Raw genomic sequence first — 11,182 nt, forward strand, 5'->3', positions numbered from 1 at the left:
TTTTTAGTTGTCTGATTAATTTCTTTCTATTTTTAGTAGAGACCGGGTCTCACTCTTGCTCAGGCTCGTCTCGAACTCCTGAGCTCAAACAATCCGCCCGCCTCGGCCTCCCAGAGAGCTAGGATTACAGGCGTGAGCCACCGCGCCCGGCCCATTCTGCACATTTTTGAAAGGTAAGAAAAAATTCAAGATAACTACTTTTTTCTTCTCTAAGAGTAGACCATTTTGCTGGGGTTTTGTTTCATTTTCTGTCACACTTTCACATGTAAAAGGAATTAGAGAAAAATTGGGCTAGTCTAAATTATACTTTTAAAACCAAAGTAGTAACAAGAGAAAAAAATTAGGTATCATTTTCCCTGGGAAGAAAGAAAACTGGGGGGAGGGGATCTACACTATTAAATCTAAATTAAAAAAAAAAACAATAAAAAATCTAAAAACATTTCGGAGTTCTTAATTTACATTTTATCATACAAGTCTTTCATATGGTTAAGCTCACACAGTCTGAAGTGTTTAAAAGCTAATTTTTTTTAAAACAAAAAGGAGGTTAAAATTTGTCAAACAAGTATAAATTAGGCTTACCTTTCTGTTAAATAAACATTTTCTTCAATAAGATCAAAGTAACAAGGCATCTTCCCCTGCTTGGCACATTCCTTCCATCGCTGTGGGTCCCTGAAGTCATCCATGACACAGGAAGGCCCAATCAGTGCTGAGCCTGGGAACACTGATGTCCCTCCTTGCTCTATCACCATTCTAACTTTCTTTCTGTCCTGAAGTTCACCATCACTTTCAGAATCACTCTCCAATTCCTGCCTCCTTTTTTTAGGAGGCCCTCTATCTTTGATATCATTTTTTTCTAAGTTTTTTGAAAAATCTTTCTTTTCATTCATAGCCAAAGAGTCCTTAATGGAATTGCTGCTTATTTCAGGTGCTTGCACTGATCCTTTGTCTTTCTGAAGGGAAAGAAGAAATTTACTGGACTGGCTTGAAAAGTGGGATCCACTCCGTTGATCCCAATTCTCCTCCTCTTCACGGTCATCTGTTAGGGAATCTGGTACCTGTCCTTGAATTCGATCATATACAACCCCAGTTCCAGGAGATCTACCTGCTAATCTTGGATCCCAGTAGCCATTGCCTTGCCAGTAATTATGTGTCCCACCATAGTGTTCTGCACTTTGCTGATACTTGTGTTCACCACAAGCTCCATAGCTGCTGTCAGGTTGCTGATATGTAGTAGTAGGCTTTTCTTGTTGAGAGACGTCCCACCCTAGGTTTCTAAGTTCTTCTGACGAGCGCAAGCCATCCATACGGGAGATGTCACAAGATGAAGAAAAACTCAACTCTGTTTTTCCCAGTCTACTGTCTGGCCTGTTAGTGAAAGTGGTCGGTTGCCAGGACTTATTTGGGACATCTTCAAAATCATCAGAAGAATAAACTGGCAGCTCTTCTTGCTGTCTAGAAGATATTTTAGCTTTTACTGTTTCTTCTGAATTGGGGTGTCCTAGAGAGTCAGATCTCACATCTGTATGACTTGTACTATCAACCCCATCACTCTGAGGATGAGCAATTTCTGGCAGGTGGTTATCTACTTGTTTTCTACTTGACTGTGTAAAAGAAATTTCTGGATTCTTCTCTGTTCCTTTATGAAGGAAGAATTTCTCAGTTTGAAGACAGGCTTTACTTGCTATACTCTCATATTTTTCCTCATATGAGTGTCTCCTTGGCTCCAATCTCTCATCTTCCCAGTGGTCAGAATAGTGTCTGTAACTTTGACTGCTCCGAGAAGAACAAGGACTTGTTTCTTCCATGGGCAAAGTAGAATTCTTTGGCACAACCACAACAGACTGGAGACGGTTTCTTGGAATACTGCTGTCATCAGAATCTGTATCTTCTGAATCACTCTCATCACTTGAACTTTCAGAAGAACCAGAATAATCTTCATGGACAGTAGACACAATTTCTGGGGCATGACCACTACTGTCACATTTTAAGGTACAAGTTATACCGTCAGTATCTTCCATGGTTAAATTCAAATCACAAGAAGAAAATACAACTTCTGAATCATCAGAAGTATGTGCATGTCCTCTTTCTCCTTCTTCATCTAAAGAGATTTCTGGTCTTCCTCTTCTATCAGGCAACATGGAATTCCCTTCTTCTTGAGCCTCTTGCAAACATTTCCCAGATAAACCATTATTATGGCTGTTCTCCAAGCAAGTAAATCCCCTTCCTGAATCAGGAAGACCACTACCTACTTCCATTATTGTTTCTTTACCTGCATGCTTCATAAACTCTTTGCTTTTTTTACTCTTCAGCACTGCATCCAGAACTGGAGATGTGTTTTCTCTACACTGCAAGAGAGTTAAACTGTCCACCTTTATTCCTGGTGGAAGACTCTGAAGAGATGAAGCAATAACTGAACTCCCAAGAGGTTGATATAAATCATCAAAATGATTAACAGAAGTTGAACTACTGCTACCAACACTCTGCTTATATTCTTCACATGCAAATTTTGAGTGATCTGTCAGATTCCTATTATCACATACAACTGGTTTTGATTCCAAATGCACATTCATAAAGCTATTTGAAGAAATCTTCATAACTGAAGGCTCAATATTTTCAGCTACTGAGTAACACAAAGGGTTGCTGTCATTTGAAGTACAGTATATATCTGAATCTTTGGTTTTACAGCAAGAAACTCTCATATCAACTGGTTCTTTAATTACTGTTTTGGAATAATCTATAGTCATTACTGACAAAGACATGAGTTTATCTTGCTGTGGTGACACCACAGGTTCTGTTTCCCTAAATGGGCTTTCTGATTTACCATGCTGCACACAAGTATCGTCCAAGTCTTTTTCTTTGCATCTACTAATATTCTGAAATCCATTTGAAGAGAGCACACATGCTTTGACCAAAGGGGATACCTCTGATCCAGTCACACTATCATCAGAAGTTGTCAAAACAGCATCGGTTTTAGAAGTGCAAAATGTTGCCAAATCAGATTCTGCCCCAGGAGATCCATTTACATTTAATTTTATGGTACAAAAACTTCTTAACTGATCATTCTTCACTTTAGATAAAGAGTCTAATTCTTTAATACTATCATGGCTATCACGTCCTATAAATTCAGACTTAAAAACAGGTGATTCATCTAGCTTTTTAAAAGTAGGTGAATCATTTAATTGATTTGATGGAGACGGGGACCCTGTCTTTCCTCTTTCAGGAATTTTATTAATCATTCTCAACTCACTACCTTTTGAACAAGGAGTCTGTAAACTTAAAGAATGAGACTGTTTGATTTCCTCATTTAATTCTGTACAACAGAAAGAATTTTTAAATTTATCAGACTTGGGTGTAGGTTTTGAAGGGGTGGATTTATAACGGGAAGCACTATTATCATGCTTCGAATATGATGACCCCCGTCGGAATCCCAGTTCATTAGGGGGAGAACAACATCTTTTCATTGCTTCATTTTCTGAAGTCCTTTTGGATTCTCTTTCTAGTTTTGAAGAATACTTTCCTCTTCTCTCCATCTCTAAGTAAGAGGTCTCAGTTTTACAGTCCCGATCAGATTTAGAATAAGATGATGATGTCCTTAGGTCTCTGTAGGAGGAGGAATGAGATGAGGTGCGCCTTGAGTATGTCTTCTTATACTCTTCTTCTGAGTCAGAACTCTCTCGTGCCCTGTTATCTGTATATGGCCGAGAATAGCGTGTCCTCTCTCGATAAGGGGAACTCCTGTGATAGCGACGATCAGAGTCATAATAATGAGATCGTTCTGACCGGGAATAGGATAAATTAGTTCTAGAGCCTCTGTCAGACCTAGAACGAGATCTGCTCCGCCTTCGCTCTCTTTCTGATCTACATCGGGAAGACATATAGCGAGCATCTCTTTCGAGTTTTGAATAGCTGAAATATTTATCATCTCTCTCTGTTTTAGATCGTGAAGATTTCCCCAAATCCTCACTTTTTAAAGGTGCTGAGCTCTTTTTAAAATCTCTTTCCTTTTCAATGCTTGCTGAAAATTTTATATCATGTGATCTCTGACTTGAAGAAGTCCGTACAGAATCTTCATCAGATTCTGAACCAAGAAAGGTGCCTTCGGATTGTAAGGATTTCTTCTTAGAACCTGTTTTTTTAGAGCTCAGACTAATCTTAGAACTATCAGGAATTTCTTCTTCCTTCCCAATATGGGAATCTTCTTTTTGTAAGGGAATATCTGCTTGCTCATTCAAATTTTGAGTTATATGTTCTTCTGAACTATTAGATACAGTGTCCTGCTTAGTATCCACTTCTGAAGATTCTGGTACAATTATAACTGGTGGTTCTTTCAGAGCTCTAACTGTTACATCTACTGGTAAGGGTACAGGTGTTGTCATTAGAACTGTTATTGACGTGTGTGGCAAGGCCACTGGCTCTGTTACTGGTGCTGGTGGTGAGGGTGTTGTGCCTTGGGGAGGTGGAGGTGGTGGAGGTGGAGATGAGGGTGGTGAATCTATAGTTGTTGATTCTGCTATGGCTGCTGGTACTGTCATAGAAGGGGGCGATGCTACTGCTGTGGTAGTAGCCAGCAGTGGCCTGGCTGTTACATGAAGCAGATGTTTCTTAAAATGAATTTTGCCTAATTCCACCCTTGATTTTGGTGGGGAAGATTCTTCTGTAGTAGATAAGGTATCACCAAGGTCCATTTTAATTTTAGGGGTTGAGTCTACTTGGAGAGGTACAGCTGGGGAGTTGGTAGTATCATTTTGCTTTTCATTGCCAAGTGCAGTGAGAAACCTATTCTGCAAAGTTTTCTTTGTAAGGCTAAAGCTGAATGACACCTTCTGTCGTCCCCGTTCCTCCAAGTTAACTTTTGTCTTAGTGCCTTTGGGCAAAAATCGACTAGAAGCAACACCTTTGAACACTGGTCCTTTGATGAAACCTGTTTTCTGCACATTTTCAATCTTTGCCTATAAATGAACAAAACAAGCAATTACTACCAAAACAAATGGCTACTTTCAAATGGCTAGCATCACAGTTTAAAATGTTTACCAAAGTAATGAAAAGCCCTTTTTTTAATAACAAATAGTATGAACTTCACTAAGCTAAACAAGCATTTTCTAAAACTCTATTATGGAAATTTTCAAACACAGTCAAAAGTATAGAGAATAGCATAAAAAAATCCCTAAGTATCCACTCCCAACTTCACAAGTACCCATATTTTTCCATTCTTGTTCTCTTTTACATAAAAAATTTTATTCAGTTTTATAACTTTTTCAGGTAGCATTTTTTTAACAAAAAAAATTCAAAAGTCTAATATGTATTTAAATGATACATGTATAAAGGGCAATAGCTAACATTTCAGTACTCAAAATAGTTTGTTCTTGTGTTCTATCAGAGACAAAACATCAGAGGTCATCAAAACCAGTGGTCTTGGCCAGGCACAGCAGTTCATGCCTGTAACCCTAGCACTCTGGGAGGCCAAGGCAGGAGGATCATTTGAGGTCAGGAGTTCAAGACCAGCCTGCGCAAGAGCAAGATCCCATCTCTACTAAAAATAGAAAAATTAGCCAGGGCGCAGCTATAGTGCATGCCTGTAGTCCCAGCTACTCAGGAGGCTGAGGCCAGAGGATCGCCTGAGCCCAGGAGTTTGAGGTTGCAGTGAGCTATGATGACACCACTGCACTCAAAAAAAACCAGCGGTCTCCTGGCACCACATAGAATCAGGTGGGTGCATAATACTAATAAAAATACTAGGCCGGGCGCGGTGGCTCACGTCTGTAATCCTAGCACTCTGGGAGGCTGAGGCGGGAGGATCATCTGAGGTCAGGAATTCAAGACCAGCCTGAGCAAGAGCAAGACCCCGTCTCGACAGAAAAATAGAACAATTAGCCAGGTGTGATAGCACACGCCTATAGTCCCAAGCTACTCAGGAGGCTGAGGCAGGAGGATCATTTGAGCCCAGGAGTTTGAGGTTGCTGTGAGCTAGGCTGGTGCCACAGCATTCTAGACTGGGCAACGGAGTGAGAGAGTGAGAGTGAGTGAGTGAGTGAGTGAGTGAGTGAGTGTGTGTGTGTGTGTGTGTGTGTGTGTGTGTAAATAAATAAATAATAAAATACTGATCTACGATCCACACTATATGGAATATCAATTTGAACTACTGAGCTCTAAGTTCAGGCAAGAAAGTTTGTTTTGCTTTTTTCTGTTTTGTTTTGACACAAGCACCACAGGTAATTCTCCCAGGTTTGGGAAACCACTGGTATAGAGGAGCCTTTCACCTCACTCATTTTACAGATGAGGTGAAGACCAGGCCTTCTGCATTCCTGGAAATTATTTTACCCTGGCACATTGCCACTGTCTCTGCCTGGGCCCCCCACACACAGATAATGCTGATTACCCTCTGATACTACTGTAATCAGCAACACAATTATTATACAAAGTATATCTAAGATGATTTCTCCCTCCATTATTTGCCAAATCACGTAAGAAAAAGGTGGGCTTTAGAAGTTAAAGGCATAACCTAGGTTGTAGAAAGAACATTAGAAAAATCTATAGGAATAAACTCAAGCCTAAATTAAAGATGGTTTACTTGCTATCAGCAAAATTTTTCTAATTGATGTCCTTTAATCAACTTTGGCTATTGAAGACAATAATATTCCCCTTCAACATGGTAAAATCTGAAATAAATTTTCAAAATTACATAGTAACCATCCAAGTGGTAAAGTAAATGTTTTCACATGCATTATCACAGAGCAATGGTTTCCAATTACTATTAAGAAATAGAATCTACTTTTCAAATTAAATCTTACATGGAAGCTCAGTACATAAAAATAGGTAAAAGCTGTCACCAGAGCTGCCAGCTTCCTCCACCTTTTTTAAAGCCCTTGAAGCTTTTTTTTGAGTGTTTTCAGCTTTTACCCAAACTGTAAAATGTATTTAGAGGTCAATTCCATAATCACTAAATGACTAGTTAAATTATACTTACCTCGTTTTCTTCTTCTCTATTTCCATGCAGCCAAGAAAACATGCAAAAGAATAAAAAGAAATCATGAATACTTAAAAATGATTGAAACAAGAGCTGTTTTTATGAGAACTTAAGATACTTTTATTCTATATGGACTGTCCATTCCTTCATAGCCTCGGTTACACTTGATTTAACAAATATTTATTGAAAACAGTGCCATGCACTACCCTAAGTGCTGGAGACCAAAAGTAAATAAAGCAGAATCCCTGCCCTTAAGGAAGCTTACAGTTTCCTGTAAGTTACAAAATATAAATTTGTTACAAAAGTAATTCCAATATAATGGAATAAATGATAGAAATATGTACAGTGTAACAGCAAAGAGGACAATAAGCAACTCAGTTTAGTGGGAAGACAGGAATGCAAAGAATCTTTCCTACAGAGAGGATTGCTTTTTGAAGAATATTTTGTGGAGAGATCCCCCAAGCAGAGGGAGATCCCAGGCAGAGGCACAGAGATTAAAACATGGAATATGTTCAAGGAAACTATAAACAGTTCAATATTACCTGAGTACAATGTGTAGGGCAGGAAGACACCAACAATTAGGTAGAGTAGTAGGGGGCAGTAGCCAGGCTTTTCATAAGGAGAATCATATTTCATCTTATGGAACAATGGTTCTCAATCTTTTCTGGTATTCATTAAATAGTCCCTTTGCTGAAGGCAAGACTCTACTCCACATTACGGGTGCATCTGCTCCATATCACAGTGTGTGGCTCTCTGAGTTATGTTCTAACAAAAGTAACCATACAGTATCCTGACTATGAGGAATCGAAAGCCAAAAGTCTGGTATGTACTAGAGTACTAAGGCATACTGGGGGACTATCTACTTGGAGAAAGGTAAGCTACAAAAGGGCATGAGAGCCAGATTTGTATTTTAACCAGGTCACTCTTTAAGCTATGTGGCAAGAGTACAACAATCTTTTTTAAATGCACCTGAAAAGAAATGCACAAAACCCTTTTCCCCAAATGTAAGCCTGACTTTATCATGATTCAATCCATTCACCAACATCTCTGGTAGCCATACAAAACCAAGTAATGAGGGGGGAAAAAGTTAGCAATATATGAGTGAGATCTGAAGCAGTACCAAGGTTAACCACTTTTTCCTACTCCAAAATCACTAAAATGCTCACAGATGTGATGTTAGAACTACTGTACATTTTCCCCACATATAACAACTCCACAGGATGCATCATACTATCAATGACATCAAAGTTTAACTGACAGAATTTTTTCCTTTCTTAGTTGTTCATGAAATAATTGTGTCTTATAACCTATGGCATATTAGAACCTATGGCATATTACATTTGATTTAAATTAGTAATGTGAAAATTTTAAGAACATAGAAGGTGGCAAGAGATGTCTAAGCACATGCTTGTCTGCACTGTACCCACACATGAAATGCTAGAAATACTAAGGTGACCAGAACTATTTCCTAAGCCTCAGCAGTTCTATTTTGGACAGACAGATGGAAAAGAATAACCCTGACAAACTGTGATGAAAATCTGCTTAAGAAATATAAATTTGTGGAATTGGGAGGGGAGAGGGAGCGATGAAGATCCATTTCAAAAAATCAAAGAACTGCTTGAGAGAAATGGCAAGACATTTCCTAGAACTTGATGTTATAGCCAAGTGTAGTGGCTCAAACCTGTAATCCCAGCACTTTGGGAAGCCAAGGTAGGAGGATCACTTGAGGCCTGGAGTTTGAGACCAGCCTGGGCAACTTGGCAAGACCCCACCTCTATTAAAAAAAGTTTAATAATTAGCTAGGCATGGTGGTGTGCACCTACAGTCCTAGCTATTCAGGAAGCTGAGGCAGGAGGATTGCTTCAACCCAGGAGTTCGAGGTTATAATGAGCTATGATCACAGCACTGCACTCCAGGTTGGGTGACAGAGCAAGACCCTATCTCTTTAAAAAAATAAATAAATAAATAAAGGCCGGGCGCGGTGGCTCACACCTGTAATCCTAGCACTCTGGGAGGCCGAGGCGGGCAGATTGTTTGAGCTCAGGAGTTGGAAACCAGCCTGAGCAAGAGCAAGACCTCGTCTCTACTAAAAATAGAAAGAAATTAATTGGACAACTAAAAATATATAGAAAAAAATTAGCCAGGCATGGTGGCACATGCCTGTAGTCCCAGCTACTCGGGAGGCTGAGGCAGGAGGATCGCTTGAGCCCAGGAGTTTGAGGTTGCTGTGAGCTAGGCTGACGCCACGGCACTCGCCCCAGGCAAGAGAGTGAGACTCTGTCTCAAAAAAATAAATAAATAAAATAAAATGTTTACAATAAAAACGTAAGTATTAATACATTCAGAAACTTTGGGGGAAAATATCTATTTTTTCCTCATCATTAAGAGCATTTAAATGTTAATAGAGAAAAACCAAACTGCAAACAAGCGGAAGGAAAGGTCCACAATCCAACCTATCCAGAGACAAATATTAACATCTTCATCTATAGAGCTTTCTAACACTTGCATGTGTGTGGTTTTTACTTAAACAGAGGTCTTTGTTTTCCTTTTTAAGTATAGTATCATTTCATACAAGCCATTTTGTATCTTTCTTCCCACTCTCATCAAAAACAGAGGTGGTGAGCAAACAAGGCATTTAGATCACAGAGAAAGTATGGAAACAGGTTGATGCATGAGTGATCTCAAGAGAAGGGAATACAAATAAGTGAAGTTATAGTTAAGTTTCAAAATAAAGCAAGCATATCCTTTTTGGCCTCTACTTTTCTGAGATCCTTAGTTGAAAGTTGGAGGAAGAAACAGGGTAAAAGACTTGAAGAAAATTCAAGTATGGGGAACAGAAACGGAAGTGGACTGTAATCCTCACAGTGTTGTCACCCAAAGTTGGACATTACCAATTTATAATAGAGCTCATCAGCACACTTATTCTACTTCTGCCGACAGCATTAAGCTATTAGAGGAAATAATTAGTGAATTAATCCAGCAAGATAGGTGGGACAAGAGGGGTAGAAGACAAGGGGTTGAGAGAACTGAAGGCGTTCCCAAGAATGTTAAAATGACTGACCTAGAGACCCACAGATAATAGGGAATGAAATCTCAAGGAAGCTGATAAAATGAAGGAACAGGGAGGGAAGGGACAAGATATCAGGGTCTTCAAAGAGTAAATTTGGTGGAAACCAAAGAAGAGAGGTAGAGAGTGAACAGGGTGTAAGAATTGGGAATTATGATCAGAGCACTATTTTAGAGTTGGGGTACACTTCCAGAAGACAAGACCTAAATGTGGCAAAGAGAGTAGATTACTGCAGCAATAAGAGGGCAAGACCTTTTTGAAGAAATTAATGAAACTGTGAGGTCACAATCTACAGCAAGAATCAGCCACAAATGTTTTTAACGAAAAAAACGCTTGCTTTGGTAAATAATACCAAATAATATCAAGAGCAAAGGATAGGGTTTTTGAAGGAAAGTTGACAAAACAATCCCATGAGAGCCAGCTGAGTATTAAACCCCCTGCACCCCTGCCATGAAAAATAAGGAGGCATGCAAAACAAGCATTTAACTTCTAGCATGAAATCATGCTAGAATAAGTCTTATTTCATCTTTTAAAAAACTGCTACAGAAAAAAAACACCAGTGGAATACTGCAGCCAATTGTCTATAAAGCAGGCAAATCTGCAGCTTGCTCAAGAACTGTATTTTTAAAATGTTAATTAATCCATGTCAATACGAAGACAAATCTCTACTAGGTCACAGGGTACATGTGGAAAAAGACTAGTTAAGAGTTTCATGGCAAGCTCAAAGAACTAGAGAATGACATAACTATTAAAAATCAACCAACTAAGCTGGGTGAGGTGGCTCATGCCTGTAACCTTAGCACTCCGGGAGGCCAAGGTGGGAGGATCACTTGAGACCAGGAGTTCAAGACCAGCCTGGGCAATAGCAAGACCCTGTCTCTACAAAAAATAAAGTATTGGCTGGGCATGGTGGCGCGTGCTTGTAGTCCCAGCTACTCAGGAGGCTGAGCAAGAGGATCACTTGAGCCCAAGAGTTTGAGGCTGTAGTGAGCTACGGTGACACCACTGTACTCTGGCCCAGGCAACAGAGTGAGACTCTGTCCCCAAAAAAAAAAAAAAAAAAAATCAGAACATTTAGAAGATGAAATAGTCTTATTTTGTGTAATTCCAAAAGTCAGAACTATGACCAACAGCTAGAAGTTACAGAATGA

The 11,182-nt window shown here is 39.4% G+C and overlaps 1 protein-coding gene across 1 annotated transcript in view; it reads right to left on the reverse strand.

Moving 5' to 3' along the window:
* SETD2 (SET domain containing 2) overlaps positions 1–11,182 on the reverse strand; it is a 140,908-nt gene that overhangs the window by 102,204 nt on the left and 27,522 nt on the right. Inside the window, exons 2-3 of the mRNA XM_012665347.1 lie at positions 6,965–6,980; positions 580–4,949 (exon numbers count right to left, since the gene is read on the reverse strand). Coding sequence (XP_012520801.1) covers positions 580–4,949; positions 6,965–6,980 — 4,386 coding nt within the window. The remainder of the gene's footprint in view (positions 1–579; positions 4,950–6,964; positions 6,981–11,182) is intronic.

Source organism: Propithecus coquereli, unplaced genomic scaffold (assembly GCF_000956105.1).
Source record: "Propithecus coquereli isolate 6110/MARCELLA unplaced genomic scaffold, Pcoq_1.0 Scaffold1, whole genome shotgun sequence".
NCBI lineage: Eukaryota > Metazoa > Chordata > Mammalia > Primates > Indriidae > Propithecus > Propithecus coquereli.